The sequence below is a fragment of the Sceloporus occidentalis genome, unplaced genomic scaffold (assembly GCF_023333645.1).
Source record: "Sceloporus occidentalis isolate IW3139 unplaced genomic scaffold, rSceOcc1.0.p SCAF_2, whole genome shotgun sequence".
Classification (NCBI taxonomy): Eukaryota; Metazoa; Chordata; class Lepidosauria; order Squamata; family Phrynosomatidae; genus Sceloporus; species Sceloporus occidentalis.
The window spans coordinates 145,524,434-145,550,557 of NW_028316982.1; the positions used below are offsets into that span (position 1 = coordinate 145,524,434).

The 26,124-nt window shown below is 38.7% G+C and overlaps 1 protein-coding gene across 2 annotated transcripts in view; it reads left to right on the plus strand.

The window, feature by feature from the left end:
- The window catches only part of LMO7 (LIM domain 7), a 183,306-nt gene that overhangs the window by 154,062 nt on the left and 3,120 nt on the right, over positions 1-26,124 (plus strand). For both annotated transcript variants that reach the window (XM_089511135.1, XM_089511136.1), the window contains 11 exons: positions 419-475; positions 3,504-3,529; positions 4,331-4,435; positions 5,806-5,898; positions 9,673-10,244; positions 12,130-12,186; positions 14,661-14,713; positions 15,440-15,659; positions 18,115-18,420; positions 20,471-20,579; positions 22,096-22,198. In XM_089511135.1, the coding sequence (XP_089367261.1) occupies positions 419-475; positions 3,504-3,529; positions 4,331-4,435; positions 5,806-5,898; positions 9,673-10,244; positions 12,130-12,186; positions 14,661-14,713; positions 15,440-15,659; positions 18,115-18,420; positions 20,471-20,579; positions 22,096-22,198 (1,701 nt within the window). The remainder of the gene's footprint in view (positions 1-418; positions 476-3,503; positions 3,530-4,330; positions 4,436-5,805; positions 5,899-9,672; positions 10,245-12,129; positions 12,187-14,660; positions 14,714-15,439; positions 15,660-18,114; positions 18,421-20,470; positions 20,580-22,095; positions 22,199-26,124) is intronic.

Genomic DNA, 26,124 nt, shown 5'->3' on the forward strand with positions numbered 1-26,124 from the left:
ACTAACATAATTGTGATGCCTTACAAGTCTGTGTGACAAAGTCCTACAAGACAAAGACTTGCCATTCAGAGATAATGACGGGCCATCTGAGGAGCTTCATGGGAGATAAAGGATTTAAACCAAAGTTTTTGAAGCTCAAACCCCAGTTTTCCTAGCCCAAACAATCACAATGGCTGTGTCTCAACTCTGAACAATGATGTAGAAAATAAAAGGCAGTGGATTAAACTAGCAATGTTCTGGGAACTGTGGTGTGAGCAGTAGCACAAGAATCTGTGTAGCACAGGTGGTTAAGATGTTTGTTTCAATGCAGCTTCAGTTGGGTGCACTGAACAGTTCTTTATCCAGTGGACTGAGATGAAATAAAACCAGATCACATCACTCTGACCTTGTTTTGTATCTCCATATTTTTTCCAAATAGACACAGAACCTATTTCTTTGAAAAACTTAAAAAGACGATCACAGTTTTTTGAACAAGGTAAAAACAATCAACTTGCAAAGCCAACATTTCATGTACTTTCATGAAATTGTTCCCCACTATACGTCCTTCTTAGATAGTCCCTGGTGTTGGGTTCTGAGTTTCTTCAATCATTGATTGTTGCATTCATGCCAAACTAGCTTAATCTGTTTCCATTCTTTTCCTAGGGTCATCAGGTTTTTCTTACAATTCATGGGTCTACCTTTGTGGTAATGGGCTTTGTTTGTTCCTCTGTATCTCAAACCTTTACACTCTTGATATGTTCAAATGCTGTTCCCAGTGTGGGAAGTGTGGAGTACAGAAACCTGTTCAGATTTCTAGTCTTCTTTACAAAAAGCCACAATGCTGAGCAAACCACTAAGATATTATTGTACTGAATTTCCAAGCTGAAAGAGGCTTTCAGATGTAATTTTATTGCTGATGTGATCTGTACTTATTGTGAAATTGGCAAATTCGTGTGGAATAATGAAGAAAACATATCTGTCATACAATTGGCAAATGTTGAAACACTTCCCTAAAAATAAATAAATAATGGAAATGGCAGGATTTCTCAGCTGTGAATGGTTTGTCACAGTCCTCCAAGGCTGCTGCTGGTGTGCTTTGCATGTTACATCTCACTCTATCCATTTTCACTTCAATAATTTGCATCTAGCTGTTTTATATATTCCAACATTTTTCTGCACCTGGAGTGTTTTGAAGTAGTGATTAAGATGACACATCACTTTTACTATAACATAATTGTATATTACCTTGTGTCTGTTTTTCTTGACTATGCAAGTTCTTTTCATAACTGGTTAATTTTCTTAAAATGACAAAAGATTCTTCTGTACAAAAGATTAAAATCCTCTTAGACCTCATTTGGAAGAACCATAGTAATATGTGTCTGAGTATCATTGAATGTGTTTTATAGGAGTAAAGCAGGCATCTCCCCATACCTCTGGAGAGTCCCTTTATTGTGACAGCATATTTATCTGAATTATTTACAAAGCCACTGCAGGACTGAATGGCAAATTAAAGCAGAGGCTACTCATACCTGTCCCTCAGCTTCTCTGGTAGTACCGGTAGTACTTTGCAAGATACAGCATGTGCTTCAGAGGAAAGGTTGCTGAAAAAATAGAAAGCTTGTTCTCAGTTTCCTTACAGTTTGTTTCCACATTATGATCATGTCTGTTCTTTGTGCATATTCTGTATACCTTCTGTCATGATTTCATCTTCCATTTCAGGAACTCTGTATTCCACCCAAGTACAAAAGGGCAACTTTTACATCTTTAGAAAATGTATTAGTTCTCTCATTTACAAATAGTACCCATTTACATTGCTTGGAAATGATGACACAAATATTGTAGTCCCCTTTGGCTTATTGTTTGTGAAGGCATTAAAGTTCTTCCACTATAACACAAGATTTAATGACATTTATTTATTTATTTACTACTACTAATATTGTAAGTATCATAGTAATTCTCTGAAAGTTGAACAGTTCCTCCATTGGAAGGTCCACTATGGGATGGGATGGGGCACTGTTACTATTTTAAATCTAAACCTTTTAAAGAAATTTTTGATGAAGAGTGACTTACATATCCACTAAATCAAAATAAGACTATTGAAAAGGGAGCAAAGAGCACATCATCCATCTGTTCCATAGAGTTGGGTTTGGCACTGCATAGAGGGATATGTAGGAAGATAACATAAAAGTTAAGATGTGGTGATCTACTGCTAGACAAGTGAAATATATTATCATGTATGTGGGAAGATAAATTTGTGTTCAGCTTTTTTAAAAGAGAGAGAATGTGATCACTGTACATTTGCACAGCCCATCAGCTCTGCGTTATGCTGTTGTGGTAAAAGTCCATTTTTATTAGGTATACTGGAGCATTATTTGTTTTGTGGCAAGGCTTTGATTAGCCACATAGTGGATTTGTAGTTGCCACATATGTTTTTAAATGCACAAAGGTGGGGACAGAGAAAACATATTGTATTGATAAAGTTGAGACAAATAATGCTTTTAAATAAAAGAAACAATGTTAAGCAATAGTCCTATATGTTAAAAGCTATCTGTGCTATTCGTCCCTACTGTCCTGTGAAAGCAGAGCTTGGAAGTTTTTTGGAGGAAAGGAGTGGTGTGGGGACTCAGCTCCCAGAATCCTGGATTTGACGGGTTCGTTGATGGAGGCTGGTTTGAAAAAAAAATTTTTTCATTGCTGAGGCTGAAGGACTGCTGAAGCTGAAGGATCTTGCATTCAGGCATTAGAGAGTGGGTCTGTGCTCCAGCTTATTTTTGCATTGCTAGCAACAGCCACCTTTTTCAAGGCACTGAACTCAGACTGGTCCATTCCTTTTGATATTATCTGAGTTGGGAGGAAAGTTTTCCCAGCCTAGCAAGGACTTCTTTATTTCTCCTCCTACTTTACTGGGCTATATATTAGTGGTCACAAAATAGCTTACTTTATGCTGTATCCCCCCCCCCCCCCCGGCCCGGCCCCAGTTGTCTTCAAATATTGTATTATATATTTCAGGGCATACTGGAAAGCCTTGATCCTACCCCCATACCCACACATACTCTCTTTTGCTCCTAGAATTTATATTTTGGTCACATAATGTGGACAGAAGTCTACAAAGGCAGAATAGCTGGGGAAAATAACAAAATATAAACTCCCTGATAAAATACTGCTTTAGCAATCCCAGAGGCAGCCTGGGGAAAGGACAAATTCCCTTAGTTTTCTTTTGATGTGGTGGCCCTTATACATACCATCACTGTCTTATTGCTTTCCCTTTATAGCAGCTGTGCATGCCTGGTATGTCCAGATGATGAAAAAAAAAAGTCAGATCCACACCATAAACAAGCCTGTCTAATCTTTCCTGTTTCATGTGACTTCAGACAGTTATTTGTTCATCTGAAGGTGTTTGCTGAGTCTTTGACGTAATAAAGGGAACCAGGGGTCCCAGTGCAATTTCTTCAATATCTTCTGGGTTACACTAACACAGTTTTTCTTTTTCTTTTTAAACACTCTCCTAACTACCTGAAATCTAGGAGGCTCAGAACCTGCAATGCCTGATGTAAGTAGTCCTGCTTTACTTTATGAGATAAGTAACAGTATAGAAATATAACAGAATGCCATGAGAATATGCTTCAATTAATGAAAATGAATAGAAAAACAGTTTGTTGCACATAATCATGAAAAGTATTCCGAAAATCTTCACCTCCCCCTCAAGAAAATGTACTGTTCTCTCTCTCCACTCTCACATCCACTTCATAACACCTCATGAAATAGGTTAATTTTGTGAACAAAGCAATCTCTCAGATTTTTGTGCCATATGGGTTGCTTATTCAAATGATTTTGTTGTTGTTCTCAACTCTGTGATCTTGGACACTAAAGTCAGCGTAATATGAATCTCTGTTTCTTCTTGGAATGTCAAAAAAGGGTGTCTATGTGGCAAATACAGGCTTCCCAAAGTCCTTTGTCCTCTTATGTGCAGACCTGGGATTGAGACTATCCTGGGAGGGGCAGGACCTTTCCTCCACCTGCAGTGTCTCCTGTACAATCTACCCTCCATATTGAATTATTCTCTACTTCCAAGTCTAGTTTTCTAGTCAAATAAGTTGAGAGGTTGGCGGGACTAGTAGAGGAGGAAGAAAGATGCCACACACACACACACAAAAAAAAAAAGGGGGGGGGGGAGAAAAAAGCATTAATGCTTCCTTCCCCACTCACATTTTGGGCATCTAAGGGAAGCACAAGTTTTGGGAATCCTCATTCCGTATTGATTATTTAGTTCTAATCTAAATCCCTTTTCTGTTTAAGGGTTTTAAAGAAAGCACATATCTGTAGCTGAACTTTTGTTTCTAATATGTTGCAGCTCCCAGTGCCACCCATCAGTGCACCTAGTCGCTGGACCTGGGATCAAGAAGAAGAAAGAAAAAGGCAAGAGAAGTGGCAGGCAGAACAGGAGCGCTTGCTTCAGGTGGGGATTTTAACTAGACAACATCCATGATGATTAGATTTGGCTCTAGATTGACCTCAGAGATCTGAGACCAGATTGTCTGTCTGTTTATGCCAGCAACAAATACTCTCTATATTTCTGGTTAATTTTGTAAAATACATTTGCTTGCTAGGCCTCAAAGAACATATAGTGCACCATTTAAAGCACTTAAAGATAGAAACTCATAACATGAATACTAAATAAAGTGTGCAGATACAGTCATTAATGTGCTCTAAACCCTAAGGATGCATACTTGCTTGGGAATAAATCTATCGTGTTCAAATGATGTAATTCCCAAATAAGCAAGTTGTTGTTGTGTGCCTTCATTTCCAACTTATGGCAACCCTAAGGTGAACCTATCGTAGTTTTTTCAACAAAATTTGTTCAGAAGGGGTTTTGTATTCGTCCCTTGGAGGTTGAGTATGTGACTTGTCCAAGGTCACCCAGTGGGTTTCCTTGAATAAGTGGAGACTTGAACCTTAGTCTCAGTATCCTATTCCAGCACTCAAACCATTATACCACACTGGCTTGTAAGCAAATAAGCATACCTAAGATTAAATACCTTAATATATTTCTTCTTTTCTGTTTAGGGTTAAGAGCTTCTGTTGCAAAGCATGCATATTCTTAATATGTTCTTATGTAATCTGGACATTCATGGTTTCAACACAGTTGTCAGATTTATTGTTGTAAAACATTCGTGTAATTTTTTAAAAGAAATCTCTAAGAACTAGTCACTTGAGACAAAACAAAATTTGCTAGAAGTCTGAATATTCTTTCCTCACATCTATTTTAGGTCCCTTAGCAGTAATTAAGACCAATCATTGCTGCATCATATTTGAAGAAGTGGCTCTCTTGTGTGTGGGAAAAATAAAAGTTAAATCAAGAAATGCTTCCATATCTTTAATATTTTACACAGAATAGTATCATATAGTAGAGTACAGTGTTAATACTGCATAATTTTTGTCACCACTGTAACCTAGAATAGATATGTGCAGAGTCTCTTTCCTCACTCCTGAGATGCCACAGTCAGTTTTATAATCCTGGATTTAGGTTAAGAATTTTGAGGAGACTAAACCAAAAATAAAAATGAAAAAATGATTTTGGCCCCATTAAAAAAAAAAATCATGACCAGGGCTATATAAAAATGCCAGGGCTAACCTATAGTTTCCATTTATTTACACTTCCTTAGAAATCAAAGGACATGATTCTTGATGACTTTCCTACTTAGGATTTATCTTGTGCTTTCCAATACACATACATTATTTCTATGTATTTTATATTTGTTCTGAAAGAAAATAATAGTTCAGATGATAGTGTAATTAAATGTTTTTGTACTTTGTTTTTCAAACTAGGAAAAATACAAGCGTGAACAAGAAAGGCTGAAGGAAGAATGGCTGAAAGCTCAACAAGAGGCAGAAAAAGAGAACACCAAATATTTAAATGAGGTGAGATCTAATCCTTTTGTAGTTTGACATTTTTTTTGGGGGGGGGGAATAATGATGATGAAGATAAGTACCAGTATTAGTAATACCAGTATTAATAATTCCAGTAATACTGGTATTAGCAATCAATCACCCTTTTGTTGTTGTTAAGTGCCCTTGAGTCATGGCAACCCTGTAAATGGGACACCTCCAACATCCCCTGTCTTCCACTTCTCTGCTCAGGTCCTGCAGGCTCATGTCAATGACCTCTCTGGTTGAATCCAGTCATCTGGTGTGCATTCTTCCTTTCTTTCTGCTGCCTCTACCTTTCCTAGCATTATTGTCTTTTCTGCTACTTCATGCCTTCTCATAATGTGTCCAAAGCACAACAGCCTCAATTTAGTCATCCTGGCCTCCAGGGATTGTTCAGGATTGATCTGTTCAAGGGCCCATTTGTTTATCTTATGGCTGTCCAGTGTATCTTCAGCAGTCTTCTCCAGGACCTCATCTCAAATGAGGTGATTTTCTTTCTATCAGGTTTCTTCACTGTCCAGCTCTCGCATCCATACATGATGATGGGGAATACAGACAACCCTCACTTTAGTGTTCAGAGTAATATATTTACACTTTAGGATCTTGTCCAGTTCTTTCATAGCTGCCATTTCCAATCCTTGTCCCCTAATTTCATGACTGCACACTCCGTTCTGATCAGTGTTTTATCCAAGGTATGGAAACTCTGACTATTTCAATCACCTTTATATCCCCACATTTCCTCCAGAGACTTCAAGGCTGTGTACCTGTTTCTTCCTCCACTAACTTTAACCTCACAACAAATCTGGGAGGTGGCAGGTTAGTGAGAGGAGGGAGCCCCCCAAGTAACCTCGTGGCAATTGGAACTGGCTTTCAAATATTACCAGCCACATTTGTCCTTTACGAGGTATAGGGACTCCAAATAGGAACAGTTTAATACAAATGCCACTGTTGTCATTTTTTTCGGTTTTCGGTATGCTTGCCGAAAGAGATCAGTTTTTAATGCCTTCTTAAAGGCATCTAAGGTAGAAATGAGTTGGATCTCTTCCGGAAGGTTGTTCCAAAGTGTAGGGGTCATAGCTGTATAAGCTCTTGGGAAGTAGTTACTAGTTTCACTTTTGTATGATCCAGGAAATTCTTCCCAGTAGTTCTGAGAGTGCAGGGCAGATTATGTAGGGACAGGTGTTCCCTCAAGTAACTCAGACCCAAGCCATCTTTTCTTTTTATCTCTTTTATATTTTTATTCAATATATTGTTAATAATCAATTTTTCAGTTCTTCTTGTGGAAGAGGCCTCTTGTTCTACCTTCTTTGTTGTTGTTTTCTGTTTATTTTAATATAGTGGTTCTCTTTGTGTCTGTGCACAAATCGTTGAACAGTCGTGTTCAGGGTTTTAGGCTGCATCGATAGAAGTATAGTGTCTAGATCAAGGGAAGTAACAGTGCCACTCTATTCTGCTCTGGTCAGGCTCCATCTGGAAAATGTCCAGTTCTGGGCCCCACAATTCAAAAAGGACATTGAGAAACTAGAGCGTGTCCAAAGGAGGGTGACTAAAATGGTGAAGGGTCTGGAAACCATGTCCTATGGGGAACATCTTAGGGAGCTGGGGATGTTTAGCCTGGAGAAAAGAAGGTTAAGAGGTGATATGATAGCCCTGTTTAAATATTTGAACGGATGTCATATTGAGGAGGGAGCAAGCTTGTTTTCTGCTGCTCCAGAGAACAGTACCCGGAGCAATGGATGCAAGCTACAGGAAAAGAGATTCCACCTCAACATTAGGAAGAACTTCCTGACAGTAAGGGCTGTTCAACAGTGGAACACATTCCCTCGGAGTGTGGTGGAGTCTCCATCTTTGCAGGTCTTTAAGCAAAGGGTGGATGGCCATCTGTCGGGGATGCTTTGATTGAGATTTCCTGCATGGCAGGGGGTTGGACTGGATGGCCCTTGTGGTCTCTTCCAACTCTACGATTCTATGATTCTATTTCTATTCTCTTTTACTTTTGCTTTCCATTTATCCTTAATGGCTTGAAAAGTTTCATCTGTCATACAGTGAAGCTTTTCTTTCTTTTTGGCTGCTGATAGTGTTTTTTTGTTTGTTTGTTTGCATTCCTCCTGACAGTGTCCCTGGCTTCAGTCCAGAGTTCTTCTGTCTCCGAGTCAATTAGGCTTAATAGTGTAAATCTATTATTTACATTATCTTTAAATTCTACAGGGATGTTCTTTAGATTGTATTTTGGCATGATGATTGTTTTAGTGTTCTTCTTTAGTTTTACTCCCATTTTTTATATTAGCAGTTCATGGTCTGCCCCACAATCTGCTCACAGTGTAGAATCTTTCACTTTCTTCCTCTTTTGTCTTGGTAACTTGAGCATAAACTTGGATTATGGTTATATGGATTATGGTTATATTGATGAGTTTTCCCTTAGGTCTTATTGATATTATTCAGTTAGACTTTGCATGATATCCCTTGACTATTTTTGCTATATCGCTCCTCATTATTAATACCACCCCATTTCTTCTTAGATTTTCATTTCCTGAGTAAAACACTGTGTAATTATCTGACTCAAATTATCTGTCCCATTCCTGCCATGTGATCTTACTCATCCCAAGTGTTGCAATGTTCATACATTCCATTACTTAGTTTATTATGTATAGGTTTTCATAGTAAAGGATTTTACCATGCCTCATTCTGTGCAGTACTGATAAGCTTTAGCTATGGTGCCACTGATTCTCTGCCATTGTCATCCCCCAACTACTGCTGCTGCCCAGTAACTCTTTAGCACATTTAGTCTGGCTCTTCAGCAAAAGCCTGTCTCACATGGGAGACACTATTAGTAACACTGCTATTGTAAGCATAGCCTCTTGCCTCACAGGAGCACATAATCCCACCACCACAGAAAGGTGGGCCTACGTATTATTGGAACCAAATAAAACTCAGCACTTGATGACCAGCTTTAAGATGTCAAGAACTTTTTCCAGACATCAGGGGTAGGGTTTGTGAGGTATTTTGTTTGATTATTTGCATATTTGTTTTTAAGAGAGAACCCTTGATCTTAGCCACTGTGGAATATAATCATGTTACCTTTGTTTTAAATAAATTAAAAGTGAAATGAACAGTAGCATGTCTATAATCAAACAGATCTAGTGGTACTCAGAAATGCTGGATGAACTGAGTCCTTTGTATTGTAACTCATCCTTAGTAATGTTTATAGACTAAAACTCCATTTAAAGAGATCCCAAGGAGCCATTGCCAATTTGAATGGAACACATTGGTCCGGGCAGAGGAAAAATAATGTTGTTGTTGTTTTCTGCCTAGAGTATTTTCTGACTTATACCAACCCTAATATGAACGTATCATGGGGTCTGCTTGGCAAGATTTGTTCAGAAGAGGTTTGCCTTTACCTTCCTCTATGGCTGATAGTGTGACTTGCCCAAGGTCACTCTGTGGGTGTCCATGGCTGAGAGGGGTTTCAAGCCCTGGTCTCCAGAGTCATAGCCCAATGCTCAAACCAGTAAATTATGCTGGCTCTATAGTTAATGCTCTCTTTATTCATGTCAGCTTGACTTGTGCATATGTTCCACACAATCCTGTCTGGATTCTTTCAACCTATAACCACAAACTCACCCTCACTTGAGGTTTCCAAGCAAAGGATGAATTTTTTTGCATTAAGCAGAGGACTAGACTAGATGGTCTGCAAAAGATTTAATATAACAAAATATACCGTCTATTTTTAATTTTCGTATGTCTTGTTCTTGCACTTTCTTTTAGGAGCAGACTATATTGAACTCAAATACAGTATCTGTAATTGCACCAGAACCACCTGCTTTCTTATGGGGAACAAATGGAAATGACAAGACTGACTATTCTGATTCTGCTAGACAGTGGGAAGAGGAAAGAGAACAGGAGAAAAAGGAAAAAGAACGGACACGCCTTGAGGCACAGAGGTTGCAAGAAGAAGCAGCAGCCTTGCGAGCAGAACAAGAGAGGAAGCTCCAGCAGTTTCAAGAAGAAGAAGCCTTGCGAGCAGAACAAGAGAGGAAGCTGCAGCAGTTACAAGAAGAAGCAGCCTTGCGAGCAGAACAAGAGAGGAAGCTGCAGCAGTTGCAAGAAGCAGCAGCCTTGAGAGCAGAACAAGAGAGGAAGCTCCAGCAGTTGCAAGAAGCAGCAGCATTGCAAGCAGAACAAGAGAGGAAGCTCCAAAAGCTGAAACTAGATAAGGAATATAATGTATGGGGCATAACGTATGGTGCAGAGGGATCAAAGTATAAGGAAGAGGCAGAACAGAAACCGCAGACGGACCAAGTCAAGGATGTTTCAGTACAAAGGTCCCAGTATCAAAGGTCTGCATTACATTTTGAATGCATATATTTGCTACACATTTGGGAAGTGGTGGTGGTATACCTAGCCATAAATATATGCATTTGAATTAATATACTTTACATACATAAAATGGATCAGTAGACTTACCAAAACTACTGAAATGTTAACTGTCAGTTCAATTCATTCAGGTTTTGTTGAGAATTTATGTGGGTACTGCTCCTCCATCACACATAACAAGCAGTGTGATGTGCTGTTTTTTATGATTTCTTTAGTGTGGTATCAGAAAGCATCTCCACTCTGAAAATAACGTGAAGAACCTGAAATATTTTGGTGAGGATTATCTAGAAAATAATATCTAAATCGGGCCAGGGATGGAGTGTACCATTACTGTAGTTCCATCCAAGTCAGGAGGGGCTGTCAAGTGGGCATACATTGAAATCTGCAGCAGGCCTTCTGTTAGGTCTTAGATACTACTGGAAACAAAGTTGTGTTTCCCATTATTTCCAGCAGGTGCATGCTTACAGTAACATCCAAGACCTAATGGAATTCTTGTCACAAAATGTAGTTTTAGCCTTCTCTACTTTCCCCAACTGGATCTGGAATTGAGGAAAATATATTGTTGTCCAGAATATTCACATCATTTAGATTTCTGTCTCATCACTAAACCATAGCTAACGTTGCCACAGCTCTGTCTGTCCTGCCCTCTTGCACTAAATTATTTTGTAGCATGGGGATAAACTGGAAGAGTGAGTCACCCTGTCCCATTACCTCATTTAAAACACTTCAGATTATCTCTTCTTCATGATGCTACATTGAGTGAGTGATTTGCAGAAGGACTGTTTTGTTAAGCTCTGCATTCACTGGCTATAGCCACAGCATTGTCAGGTATGCCGCCAGCAAAATCCTGATCTGAAAACTGTTGCAGCTACTGAAGCAAAATTTGCCATTGAAAAACTGGATTAAATATTTGCCATCAGCTGTATTTCTACAGTCCTAAAACAGCTGATTGCCAAATGCTAATTATTTGTTTTATAGTCTGCAAGTCAGTGTATGCCTTTTGTAGACAGAGGATAGATAAACCAACTTGGCTTAAAAGGACAGATCTTAGTACAGATACTGCAGAGTTCATGAGGGTTTGTGTAGGTCTCACAGCATATATTGACCGTAGCTTGTGTAGGGCTTGTCTTTCAGGAGGATCATGGCAATCAGGTGGGTCATATGTTGTAAGGACTACTAATGTTTATTTCTGTGGCTGCTGGTGTCACAAGGAAAGACTTCCCATAGTCTGCATCTTGGGGCAAATATATTATTAGCAGGTCCTAAGAAGTTATTTTCTTGCTGAATTAGAATTCACCCAGCTGTTTTCCTATCCTCCTCATGGAATGCACAAACAGCAGATGGGAAAGATTAAATTCTGAAAATGCCATTTTGTGTCTTATATTATTTTGCACATTAGTTGTTTTTACAAGTACTGCTACTAGTGTCAGTAATGTTGCATGTCTTTTGAGATGAATGGCACTGGTAGTACAAGTGCTTTTCATTTGTACCATCAAATTCCATGAAACGTCTTTTTCCTGCATTTGTCCCATTATACCTAAAAATGTATTACAGTGCATGGCTTTGGCTTTCATAGAAGCAATTTATTTCTAAATTACAAGTGCTAAAAACTAGACACTTCACATTCCTGCTACTAATCAAGCTGTGGCCATACATTGTGCAATAAAGAACAGTTTTGATTTCCTAATCTACTATTTTCTCTCCAGTTTCCTGTTTCAGTGCTGCAAATCTGGGTCTGCAAGAATTTCTTGTTCAAAAGATAGGAAACTATTGTTCTTGGTGTAGTATCATTTATAACACAAGCCAAATAGGTTTCTTACATAACCTTCTTATGTATATTTATCATAGACATTATGAAGCAACAAGAAACTCTGATGAGCAACCAAGCTACTTCAGTCCTGATAGGTAAGAAATCTCTTGCTGTGATAAATTTGCTAGGTACTTTGAGGAGAAATGTGCTAATATTTGCATTGAACTTGTTGCCACAGTTGTCATGGAATTTAGGGAGGTGTCCACAGTGTGCCATCTGGTCAGTTTTGTTGAGACAGTTTCACTTGTTGTAGCCTGATGATGTGGACAAGACTCTTGAATTGGTCCCTCCCACTTCATTCAACCTTGACCCTTGCCCATCTAAGCTATTAGGATCGAGCAGACATAGACTGATTGGGTGGGTCTGAGGGGTGATTTTTGGGTGTTCTACACAATAATCTGTATTCATAAGACCAAGTGGGTTAATCAAGGAAGGCCTGTCAGAAGAGATCCGTCTTGACAGCCTTCTTAAAGCTGTCAAGATTATTAATATTTTAGATCTCTTCCGACAGGGCATTTCATAGTTTGGGAGTGGCAGATGAAAAGGTCCTCAGGGTAACTGTAGCTAACCTAGTCTTGGTTGTAATAGGTTTTTCCCAGAGGACATGAGTGTGCAAGGTGGATTATATGGTAGAAGGTGATCCTGCAAATAGGTTGGACCCAAGCCATGAAGGGCTTTATAGGTCATAACCAACACCTTGTACTGTGCCCGGAAACTATAGGCAGCCAGTGAAGAGATTTTAAGAAAGGAGTTATGTGATCACTTCTCACTGTTCCAGTGACTAACCTGGCTGCCGTATTTTGAACTAATTGAAGTTTCCGGACTAGGCACATGGGTAGTCCCACATAGAGCATATTACAGAAATCAAGGCATGAGGTTACTAGTGCATCCATCGCCGCTTCTAGATCACCCAGTTCCAGGAAAGTGCGCAGTTGGCGTATCAGCCGAAGCTGTTAACAAGCACTCCTGACTGTCGCATTTATCTGATTTGTCATCTAAAGCAACAAGTCCAGGAGCACTCCCAAGCTGCGAACACAGTCTTTTAAGGGGAGTATGACCCTATCTAGAACTGATTGGCATATACCTATACCAGGATTAGGGCCCCCCATGGCGAGTACCTCCATCTTATCTGGATTCAGTCTGTTTTTCCTCATCCAGTCCATTACTGCTTTGAGACATACATTGAGAGGAAAGGTGCTGTCCTTAGTCAGAGCTGTAGTCCAAGGCATGGAGAGAGATATCTGAGTGTCATCAGCATACTGATAACACCCTGCTCCATGTCTCCTGATGATCTCTTCCAGCAGCTTCATATATATATTAAATAGCATTGGGGAGAGAATAGAGCCTTGAGGGATGCCAGATTTAAGTTCTCTTTTTGAAGAGCAACTGTCCCCAAGCATCACCCTTGGGAATCTACCTGAGAGATAGGACCGGAACCACTACAATGCTGTGCCTCTGACTCCTAACTCTTCCAGGCGTTCCAGAAGGATGTTGTGCTCTATAGTGTCAAAAGCCACTGAGAGCTCCAGGAGTACCAACAGGGTCACACTTCCTCTGTCGATACTCAGACGTAGATCATCGACTAAGGCAACCATGGCAGTTTCAACTCCATATCCTGTCTTAAAGCTGGTTTGAAATCATAATCACTATAGAACAAGTTTGCAATAAAGTTCAGAGTTTCAGTCTGTAGGTTTTTAGAATAGAGATATGTATACACTAATACTGTTCTGGAAGTTTATCATTAGATATTTCAACAGTGGGGCACTTTCTAGACTAAAACAACTTAGTAAGAAATCATTACAGTTACATGATGTTTTTTTCATAGCTTGTTCAACATAGTTGTGAAATCTGAATGATGAAAAACAAAGTGTGGGTGTGTAAGCAAATAGAGATACTGATGGTGCCAAGTTTGAGTTTCTTTACTCATATATAGCTATGCTAATATATACAGGGTGGAAGAACTCAAATAAGTCTTCCTCTTCCACATGTATTTATTGCATTTATCATTAAGAATTCATATGTTGGTATCTGTAGTAGAAGATTTTTTTTTCCTGTTAGTATCCTTCATTTCTTTCTAGTCTTCCATATTCTGGGGCTATTCCTTACCAAGCCAAAGTTATGGTGAAATATTCAAGAATCCTATTCAGTAACCACCAGACGGTCCCCCTAAGATTTTTACTGACATTGCTAAGCATTTGCTTAATCCTGCTTCCTGATTATGAAATGAAACAAAATTATGCCTCATCAACATAAATTCTTTGTCAAAAGGAGTACATGTAGTACACCTTGATTGTCATAATAGATTAATTGGGGGGGGGGGGGGGGGACATTCTGCCTTTCCAGGTCACCTCTGTATTCATGTGCATGCTAATTTCCATGTAGCAGGACCCATAAGTCACCAAAATATGTTCCATTCCAGATCCTTTAGTGCCTAAATGCAACTGTATGTCTGCCAATTTTATTGTACTTCTGGACTTGTAGGCTGTTCACACAACCCCCCTCTCTGTGGTACTGACTAAATATTTTTAAAAGTTCTTTTAAATATATGTAATTTCTTAATTATTTCTAGAAATAAATCCCGATCAACTACAGATCTAGATGATCATCATGCCAATAGAAATGGTGAGTGCTATAGACTGTAAATGTAATATTAGAATACGAACAGTAGAGATGAGTAAAGTCTGTTATTCTGTGTTTAATATAATTGGGGATACTGGATTATTTTGCCACTAACCACACGGAAAGCCTAGATTATTCAAGGACTGTGATCCCCCTGTTGGGCCTGCTCTACAGGTACACATGGATAACAGCTGTGACCTGTGTGAGTATGCCAGGCAGTATTATGCATTATTGAACGCTATGTCCTGTCATTTCCCTGAGAGATTAAATTACTGCACGAGTCATAGCTAAACTGTTACTGTAACAACCTTATCCATGGGAATAGATACAGTGTTCCCTTGGTATCTGCTGGGATTTGGTTCCAGGACCCCCTGTGAATACCCAAATCTGTGGATGTTCAAATCCCATTGTATACAGTGGGACAATAAAATGATGTCTCTTATATAAAATAAGCAAAATCAAGGTTTGCTTTTTTGGAATTAAAAAAAACATTTTCAAGCCATGGATGGTTGAACCCATGGCTACAGAGAGCTGTCTGTATTTATATTCCAAACACAGGCACAGTACTTCACCTTACTGTCATGAATCATGACTAATACTTTGATGTACATAAACTAGCATGGATTGTGAAAGAGACATTCATCTTGCTTTTTTCTCTGCCCTTCACATATTCAGTGCAGGTGCTTTTTCTGTATCTAAGCTTTTTGTTGTTACTGTTGTTCAATATAGGCATGAAGAACAAATTTTCTGAGCAACCCTGGAATGCTGGTGACTCACAGAAAAGGTCTCAGAAAGAACATGGTTTGTCACCAGCTGAACTGGAAAGACAACAGATTCTTCAGGAAATGAGAAAGAAGACATCCCTGCACACAGACAACAGCTGGATCAGGCAGCGCAGTTCCAGTATGCATAAAGAACCTGTTGGTCTACCTGGCAGTAAAATGAGGAGGTAATGGACACTTCAGGGCAAATTCACTTTATGTTGCATGCTGAGCTTCATGATACCCAAGCCATTCTGGAACTTTGACTTACTAGTTTTAGGTGCTAACATACAGATACTATATTGTATACGTTTATTTTTTTAAAAAACTTCTCCCAAGTATAGTGAGAAATAGTTTTTTGTGGGTTTTTGGGCTATGTGGCCATGTTCTAGAAGAGTTTATTGCTGAGGTCTCTTCCAGGTCAGCATTCTCTGAAGATGTCAGCCACAGAAGCTGGTGAAACATCAGGAATAAACTCTTCTAGAACATGGCCACATAGCCTGAAAAACCCACAAAAAACTATGTATGTGAGCCATGGAAGCCTTCGACTTCACATAGTGAAAAATCATTGACAGTGGCAATAAACAGAGCCTCTTGTTTGATTTGTTGATATTTCAAGTCAGGATTTTAATGAATGTGTTTCCAATTCTTCTGCCTATTTGAGATGAGTTCAAATAAGCTGTTGAGAAAAAGTTGGTGCATTCATTCCCTTAATTATTCAGACATGTCTATGCATGCATGCACATCCTGGCTGGGAAAGAGCAATACCAAAGAGCTTGAGTAAGCTTTTGGATTTCTGTTTTGTGTTGGAATGGCAGCCCCACAGACTATTTCACAAGTTGATTTATGAAACAGATCCACAATTACTATGGGCATGTGGAAATAATGACAGCCTGATTCATTAAATCCTTTATACGCTGGGTGATTTTAAAAGGAGAAGTGCAGAAGTAAAACTGTTCTTACTTAGTTTTGCATCATTCTTTTTTAATCACCCTGTATGTAGATAGAAACTCGTTCCTCTGCTGTGGTGATATCTAATGTCATTTGGTGATTGTTGAGATTGGTTTCTTCCACTGATTATTCTGATTTATAATGTTGACGTGTTTCACAAGGAGCATGGTATTGTCAATTAGATAAGAAGAGCCTTGCTGGATCAAACATGCAACCAGCCTAGCTTCATGTTTGCCTACAGTGTCATCTCAGATAGGCAGAGGCCAACAAAATGCCTCTGTGAAGTCCACAAAGAAGGACAAAGATGTCTGTCCTCTCCTTCACTGCTCCCCAGAATCAGGAGATTCTATATGGCCCTTATGACTAGTGGCCTCTCGGAATTTGCTCAGCCTCCTTTTAACACCATCTAAGCTGCAGGCTACCACCATATGAAATAGCATAAGAGCAAACAGCATAAACTGTATAGTGTTTGAATCTCTTCTGACAAACCCTAGCTAAAGTCATGCTGTTTCCTTTTTCAAAATTAGGGTGAATTTGCAGGGTCATAATGATAGAGGGCAGCGGGAGAGACATCCATAAAGAACTGGAATTTGTTTGTTATTTGGAGGGGCCAAATATGTTATACATCCTGGCTGTCAGAAGAAGAAAAAGTATTTGTTTTTTTCTTCTTCACTTTTATTTGTATCAACCCTGGGACCAAGTCTTGGGATCATGTCCTCCTTTCCTTTTCCGAGACCTTAAATTATGAAAGGAAAGACAGAGTAGCTCTGAATAAAATACACAAATCTGTCTCCCACATTTTCTCCCTGCTGTTGCCACCCAGATTTCTGACATATCCTTTCTGATACTTTATCACCGGTGACTAAATGTTACTTCACTGTAGGGGGAAAAACACACCCTTTTGATCTGTTTCTCATTTTGTTATATACATGTGGGAAACCATCACAGAATGTTATCACTTTTATTTTTTTCATAGTGAAAAACAATAATTTTCTTTCAGTTTGAGAACAGTAATACAGTAACTTCCTTTACATAACAAAATTTATGTGAAACTCTACATACTACTAATAATCACTACATGATATTTATTTGTTTATATCCTTCCTTTCCCCTTGAACCAGGAGTCACTGTGCCTACTACAGCAGGAAATGCTACAATACCAATTCTAGGTCTTCCTGGTTCTGGTCCTGATACTAATCACTACACTAAACAGCTTGTATGTAGATGCTATAGGCAGAAAAAATAGTACTGTAATAAAGACTGTTGAGATGCTATTTCTGTATGATGTCAGTAAGCATTCCTGTTGTAACTTATGATTATCAGTGACAAAAAGAGTATGAGAGGGTTACATTATTATTTGGTGAAAATAAATTAGCCTCAAAACAATGTACTTTCTCTGAATTAGATCTGTTTCAGCTTCTTTCCAAGGGTTTGGGCATGTCCAGTGGGATACTGATTTTCTTTGAACAGAAGATGTCCATGTTCATGAGCTGCTTTTAAAGGTCCCTTCATCGTTTTTTTTAGGTTTAATGTTCAAGAAACACAAGCCAAATAGCTCTTTTAGTGCAGAGTGTTGCTTACACTTGTGAAGTGCACACCCTGCCCACACCACAGGGCACAGTTTAATTGCCTTGCCTTTTTTTTTCTCCCTATGATGATAAGTTGTCTTTTACTATAACTTTTTTGTTCCAGGGGTGAGAGTTTAGATAATCTTGATTCTTCAAGAACAACATCATGGAGGCCCCATTCTTGGATGAGTCAGTCTGCCTCTTCAACATCTTTATCATCTAATCAAGATTTTAGTCGTCATGTGCCTCCTGTGGTGTCCACTTCAAATCGTGCCTACATGCGCACTCCTTCTTCCAGCCTGCCATCTCCTTCAACCAGTTCTATGAAAAGCTCATCCTTGCCTCATATTCTCTCATCTGCACCATCTCCTGTTCCCCGGGCTCAATCACCAACTTCTGTTTCTCAGTCTGGAACACAACAGCGCAACAGGTATGATATGCATCTGACGAAAACCGTTGGTACAGGGTTTTGTTTTGGTTTTGTTTGGTTTGGTTCAGGGTTTTGGTACAGTTTTGTTTTGGTTTGTTTCGTGTCTTGTAAGTAACATTACAGAGGAGAATATATGGAATTCTGTTCTTTACATGCAGAAAACAAATACAGGTATTAGTTGTAAACTCCACAGATGTACTATGAATTCTTCATAATAGCACAGAGTGTAATTTCCCCATCTTTGGTATCTGTGGCCTTCCAGATTTTGTCAGATTCCAGCTTTCATCAACTTCAGCCAAAATGGTTAGTAGTCAAGGGTGATTAGAGCTATAATAATTTGTAATGCCATATCAGCATCATCTGAAGGGTCACGGATTTCTCATCCCTGTAGTAGACAATATTTCGTGTTTGTCATGCCTACTTTGCTCTTTGACTTTTTAAAAGACCCTTTAATATAGGCCTCTGTGTGCACGTTTTTAAACAGATTATGATATGAAGTCATGTGGCTGCATAACTCATCTGTTATTTCAAAATTGCATAAATAGCTAACAAGTGAAATTCAGTGAGTGCCCTTCCACTGAAAGAAAGCTTCAATCAGCAGAACAGATCTACTCAAGATGGCTCTGGGCAGGGACTCTCTCCATGGCAGAATAGCAGATCTGGGTTGGGGCATGTAGAGGGGATATAACCTAGAGTGTCTTAAAGATTTTATAATATCAGGGTTTTGTCAGTAGTAGATCCATTCTTTAATTTGTTGGCTACACAAAATAGATAGCCAGAAACATTTAATGATTTTCAGACACATGCCCAGTATGGCTTTTTAAATATTTTATTTGTGTGAGGTTTTTGTGTGGGTCGGTGGGAGGGAGGGGTTAAAACATTTTTGTGGATGACAAGATCTAGCTCAAAATGTCCCAGTAAATATTTGTTAATGTTAATACAAATATGCTACTAAGTAGGTTAATACTTAAATCTGCCAACATTCTCTGAAAATGCCAGCCACAGATGCTGGCGAAACGTCAGGAATAAACTCTTCTAGAACAGGGCCACATAGCCTGAAAAACCCACAAAAAACTATGGATTCCGGCCATGAAAGCCTTCGACTTCACATTGTATCAATTATATTTTAACATGGAGGAAAAAACATACAGTTGACTCATTACATGGTGCTTTTTGTGCTGCTTTATTCATTATGTTTATTTGAACAAAAGAGCAAACATACATTTTAAACAGTATTTAATTTGGGACATGGATGCACACAGCAAGTACAAGCAGAATGTTATTTCATGTTTACCCCTCCTTGTTCCAGGTTGTTGAACATTGATTAATAGGGGGCATTTTGTTTTGTAAGAACAGGTTTATATCATGTAAATGAACAAGAACACATTTCTCTTACTATGATTTAATTCTGGTATTATGCTGTCTGATTACACCATAGTAACATCAGGTCAGACAATGTGGTATATCTTATGACTTGGTCTCTTAAAAAAGAGGAAAATATGTGGGTTCTGCATGAAAGAAGTGTGTGATCCTAGAAAGGAGCTCCCAGTTTCCAGACTATTGGCAATCAGCAAAATGATGTCTGGTCTTGGCAGCAGTATTATCCACAGAAGTTTCATATGGCATGACTTCAAAGGAGATTTCAGTTGTACATCTCAGCCTAATGTCATGGTACCTAAAAAGATACAGCTGTTAGGATTTGGATTGGGCTATTTTGTGATACACATTAGTAAACAGATAAAGAATGAGACAGGAGTATAAACCATATGTTACTGTTTTCTAAATTTAGTCATGTTTTGGACTGTTAACAATATATATTAGGACAATGTTGCTGATGCATTAGATTTAAGTATTTTGCTTAATCCCTCAAAGTGTTCTTTTCCCCGTTTCTAGATGGTAATTTTCCATTGTAGGACAGCAACTTTCAGATTTCTTCTAGCAATCTTGGACTTGGGTTCTTTGCTTATTCTATCATAATGCTTTCACTTCATTTATCTTCTTCAAGTTTTCTAAAACCTGTTTCTCAGCCACCTTCTTGTTCTGTATTTAGGTCGGTCAGTGGAAAGCGAATGTGTTCATACTGTAGGAACGTTCTGGGCAAAGGAGCAGCCATGATCATCGAATCTCTTGGTCTTTGCTATCATTTACATTGTTTTAAGGTGAGAGGTGGGCAAAACGCCATGGAGAAGCAGGAGCTTTGTGTTGCAACTTGCATGGCAACTTAGGACATCTAGATTGCAGCAACTTTGTCCACATATTGCTTTATTGGGATATTCATATGATTAGCTCTTGATAGATTTATCATTAATATTTTACAACTCACCCCCTGCCAGTGGTCTCATGTTGCACAGATCAGAATTAGCATCTGACATGTGAGGAATCACATATTTTCAGTTCTTCTTTAATCCTTTGCATTAACATATAATCAGGGTAGTTAAAGGACAGAGAAAGTAATAATATTTTCCCTGCTTATAACTTATGATTCCCATACCCCACCCTGCCCATAACCCTCCATATGCACTGGGCTTGTTAGGTGGAGTTTTGCTTCAAATAACCAAGATGGGCTGACAGAAGGGGCAAGGGCTTTTCAGTAGTGACATCCAGAAACACTCTCTTTGGTAAGGTTTGATTGGCTTGTTTATTTATGGCCTCTAGGAAATAGGCAATAAATATATTTTATTGCATTGTGCTTACACGATTAAGTGGGTTTTTAATGCAGCTTTATTTGAGATAAGCATGACTACTGTTGCTTCAGTATTATGCTACTTTTTGATGTATTTTTAATAAATTGAAATCTATATTATATATGCTTTAGGCCTACGGAGAGCTTTTTTAACAAGCCATGTTGTAGGGCTGCATCCACATAATTTTGTAATAGTTATATAATACCGAAATAGTACTTTAACCAGCAGACACCTCACAATCAATAAAATGACGTTTTATGAAAACGGGCTTTATATATTCCTTAATATTGCAACCTTAACTTCAGTCCATAGTTAGAAGTGAGCCCCACTGACCTCAGTGAGACTTACACCTAGAAAAGAATGTGTACAATTGTAGTCTAAACCCTCTTCTGAAGATTGGAAAATGTGCACCTTTGTTTAATAGAAGGACTGAATAGGGTGACTCTTGTTAATCTGAGAGACAGCAGTGGGCATGTGAGGCTGGAAAAACAGCCTTTTGAAAGTTTCAGAGTAGGAAACTAACACAAGCAGAACAAACCACTTCCTATATGGAAGGGAAAAAACCCCTTGACATTGTAAAGTGGCTTAGCAATTAATGCTTAAAATTTAGCATGGGTATAACTGGAAATATAAAGTTTGACACCCCCCCCCCCCCCAATACCCAAGTAGTGAAAATCAGCCAAGGAACCTGGATATGTTCCATTAAAACTGCATAGTGCCAAATATTTATTTATTTATTTTACTTTTGTGCCATATAAATTCATTCTGTTTCAGAAAGCAAGGCTTGAATAACTAATCCCTGGCTCTTTCCTCTTCTCTGCTTAGATTTTGCAACTCTTTAGACTGCTTGCTTTATAGCATTACAATCTCTACAAGACAGCAGCATATTAACTTACTAATATTTTTGTTCAAGCGGGCCAGTGATTCAAATTTCACATTCTGACCATCACTACCATGATTGCTAATTGTGTTTTTTTCCCTCCCTGTGTAGTGTGTTGCATGTGAACGTGACCTTGGGGGCTCGCAGGCTGGAACAGAAGTCCGCATCCGAAACAATGAACTCTTTTGCAACGACTGCTATCTCAGATTTAAAAGTAAGGAATGTCTTCTGTAAGAAGTTATTACTTGAGTGTTGATTATGACCCAGGAAGTAAATTTCCTGTTCCAGATGTGATTAAAATTAACAGCTTCTTGTATGTATGATAGAATCATATTGCTTAATTTTTATTCTGACTGTTCCTTTTGTGAGCTGCCTTGGGTCCCACCCTGAGAGAAAGGAGGCATATAAATAAAATACATACATACATACATACATACATATAACAGTATCAAATTGCATGGTAAGTGAGAATTAACGAGTAGAAGAATAAAGGAAAAACATAAAACAATGTATCGTATGTACAGTATTTCACACACTGACAGTCACCATGATAATTAAGTGTTCCTTTAGGCAATAGTTGTTGCAAAAAATAAAATTCAGGAGGGGAAACTTTATATTTGAACATATTATAAAATATGAGGTACTGAAGTGGTTGTGATAAAAATTAAGAAATTTTATTTAGTTACATGTAGTGACCATCTGAGAAAAAGGACAGTTCTCATAGTCATAATTGGAAGTAGACTTGATTTGTAGAACTTTGAAGAATGATCTTCGTTGTTGACTTGTCTTCTAAGTATACTTTTAAGGAATTAATATAAAACCAGTGGGGCTGATTTACATATTACTGTGTTGGAGAACTGAAAAGCTGGTTGCTCAATCCTGATGTTCTTATTAGGTACATTCCCATATTTACAAAAAAATTTCCCAAATTTTAGGTGGTGATTTTTTAACATAAAAACTTTAAAATTAGTATACAGAAGATTGCTGAAGATTATTTACGTTAATGTTTATAAGCTGTTTTCCCATTCCACCAGCTTGCGTGGCCTCAATGAAACAATGCATCCATGTTGAAATGAAGGAAAGGAAATAGTGGCGCTTGTTTGTTCTTCATATATCATACTACATGGTTGTTATTTGTTAAGCATTTAGCAATGCTTACTTTTTCATTCATTCAGTACAATAGTGAAGATTCTACCCTTTCTACCTCTGTGGCATCTGAAATGCACCTTTATGAGGGCAAGGCGGATTTGCACGTGCCAGACTTTGGAACAGCCTGCTGGATGACATCCGTCAAATTATACTGGTCAATGACCGAATAAATTTTATTACTATTACATCCGTCAAATTACCAACTTAGACGGCTTCAAAAAAGCTGTCAAGACAGATCTTTTCCGGAAGGCCTTTCCTGAATAAAATTCCTTGGCCTCAGAATGATGCCCCCCTCACACTATGTATTACTACCACCCTCCCCATGTTATGCTATTATTAATAGATTGAAAACTCTTTTAATCGTAATATATTTAATTCTTTTTTAAGGGGGGGGGGGAATTGTAATTTTATGTACAATAATGTATATGGATGTTTTAGTTGGTAGCCACTTTGATTGTCTTGCTACAGAAAACAGGATAGAAATAAAAGTTTTATTTTATTTTATTTTATTTATTATATTAATGGTTGCCTCCTCATTTTCAGCTTTTGATGAACCATAGGAATAGCTGTGCTCTTTTTAGTGCCATCTGGTGTCTTTATTCAGCTTGGAACACAGTTTTGCTTTTATGAAACCATTAGGTGGCATATTTAATTTTAGAGATTCACTTATACTGTACATAGAGGGAAAGTTCTTAAACTATATAGCAATCCTCCGTTTCTTCCAAAGTATATGCCTTTGCAGAATAAGCAGCATACCTAGTTGTGACATTTGGTCACTGATTTATTTTTAAAGGGACCCTAATAGAAGTTCCAAACTTGTTTAGAAAGGTTTTCCTCACTCAGTGACTCAGGTTGCTATCCATGCTAAACACTGAATATCTAGTCCTACAGAATGTTTATTCCACCTGAGACCATTTGAAATACAGTTGGCCCTCCGTTTTCTTGAGGAATCCATTCCAGCCCCCCCCCCCCCCCGCGAAAACGGAGACTCGCACATATTCAAGCCCCATAGGTTTGAAAGGGGTATGCGCAGTGGGGGCGTGCCCCATTAAAAATAACAGACGTCATCCCTCTGTGAATATTCAAGAACACGGACCTCAAGTCCATGAGAAAGGTGGGGCGACTGTACTTTTCTTTTCACTGGAGCCATTTCATATCTTTAGTTGTTTGGCTTTATTGGAACATTTGGGGAAAAATGAAGTCTTGAGGTTTTGTGACTTATTTCTGCTATCAAGACTGCTTGTGTGTTCAGTTCTCGTTGGATGTCTATTTGGCTTTTTCCATACTCTAGTCTCTACATAATCTGCTCTTAATTCTTAACCATATCTTAATCTCTAAATATGCCAATTTTTTGACTCTGGCTGTTTGTGTTCTTCTTTGAGAATGTATAAAGATGGCTCTAATTCCAAGGGTTCAGGTTGCCCCATCCAGTTATTCAGCAGGACATGCCAGTCCATCCTTGCTTTTGGCAGTCCACATAAAATGACAGGGAGTAGAGTAGGATTGTATGTCTGGTTTCATAGACTTTACAGCAACAGGGAAAATCTTGTGGCCTTCTGGATGCCATTGGCATTGACAAAGGTGAGGAATGATGGGAACTGCAGTCCAGCAACATCTGGAGACCTTATTGGTTTCTGTCACTGCTTTACAATAAAGCTGTCCTCACAGAGGTTGCTTGTTATAGTTTATAAGCAGCTGTATATTACAGTGTTGAACTAATAGGCATGCAGGCTGCATTCTGAAAGGGAATCCTTAAGATAGGCTGCATATAGAAGATTTAAGTCATCATTCTCAAGCAGCTCTCATGGACTTGACCAATTTGAAAAGTTTCCTTTGGCTCTGCCATGCTTGGCCAACCTGGCCTGGGCCATTATTATTATCAGTAGTAGCAGTAGTATTAAGCTTTATTTATACAGCGCTGTAAATTTACGCAGCGCTATACATACAAACAATTAAAATAGATAAAATAAACCTGCCTATGGTATACATTCTACAAAATTAAATATAATACATATTAGTACATGTTAACATTCAATAAAATAAGGTGGACAGCAAATTAAAATAACATTAGATAACAATCATGTAATGTCTGGGAACGCTTCCCTGAACAGTATAGTCTTTAACTCTGTTTTGAAGCTGGTTAAAGAGGTGATGAACGGTGCTCGTGGGGGAAGGAGATTCCAGGAGTGAGAGACAGCAAGTGAAAAGGGACGGATCCGGGATGGGGCAGTGGAAATCCTTGGCTGGGACAACAGTCCTTAACTACCAGAATGGAAGATACAAGTAGGAAAGTAAGGAGAAAGAAGCTCTGATAAATAAGGAGGGGCCAGCCCATGCAGGGCTTTAAAAGTCATCAACAGTAGCTTATACTAAATATGGAAAGGGAGGGGGAGCCAGTGGAGGGATGACAATAAAGGAGAGATAAGATCAAAGCCATGAGCAGATGTGATAATGCGTGCAGCTGAATGCTGGACAGAAATTAATGGATGGAGATGAGAAAGAGGAAGCACCACCAGAAGGAGGTTACAAAAATCTAGTTGTGAGACCACAAAGGCATGGACAAGAATCTTGGCAGTAGAGGCCAAAAGAAATGGTCGGATTTTAGTAATATTATAGAGAAAGAATCTGCATGCCTTGGCTATGGCCTGAATCTGGGGGATACACAACAAGGAGGAATAAAAAATGAAACCAAGACTGTGGGCTTCCTGCACTGGTCAAACAGAGATATCAACAACAAAAATAGAAAAGGAATATTAGATGGTAGACTTTGGTGGAAAAACAATAAGCTCCGTTTTGGACATACTGAGCTTCAGATGCTGGTGCCGCATCGACTGAGAAACAGCAGTAAGACAAGATTAAACTTGCTGTTCGAGACCCAGAGAAAGATCAGGGTTGAAAAGGTACAGCTGAGTGTCATCGGCGTACAGATGATAGGAAAAGCCACAAAAACTAATTAGTTTTCCTAAGGCCAATGTGTAAAGAGAGAACAAT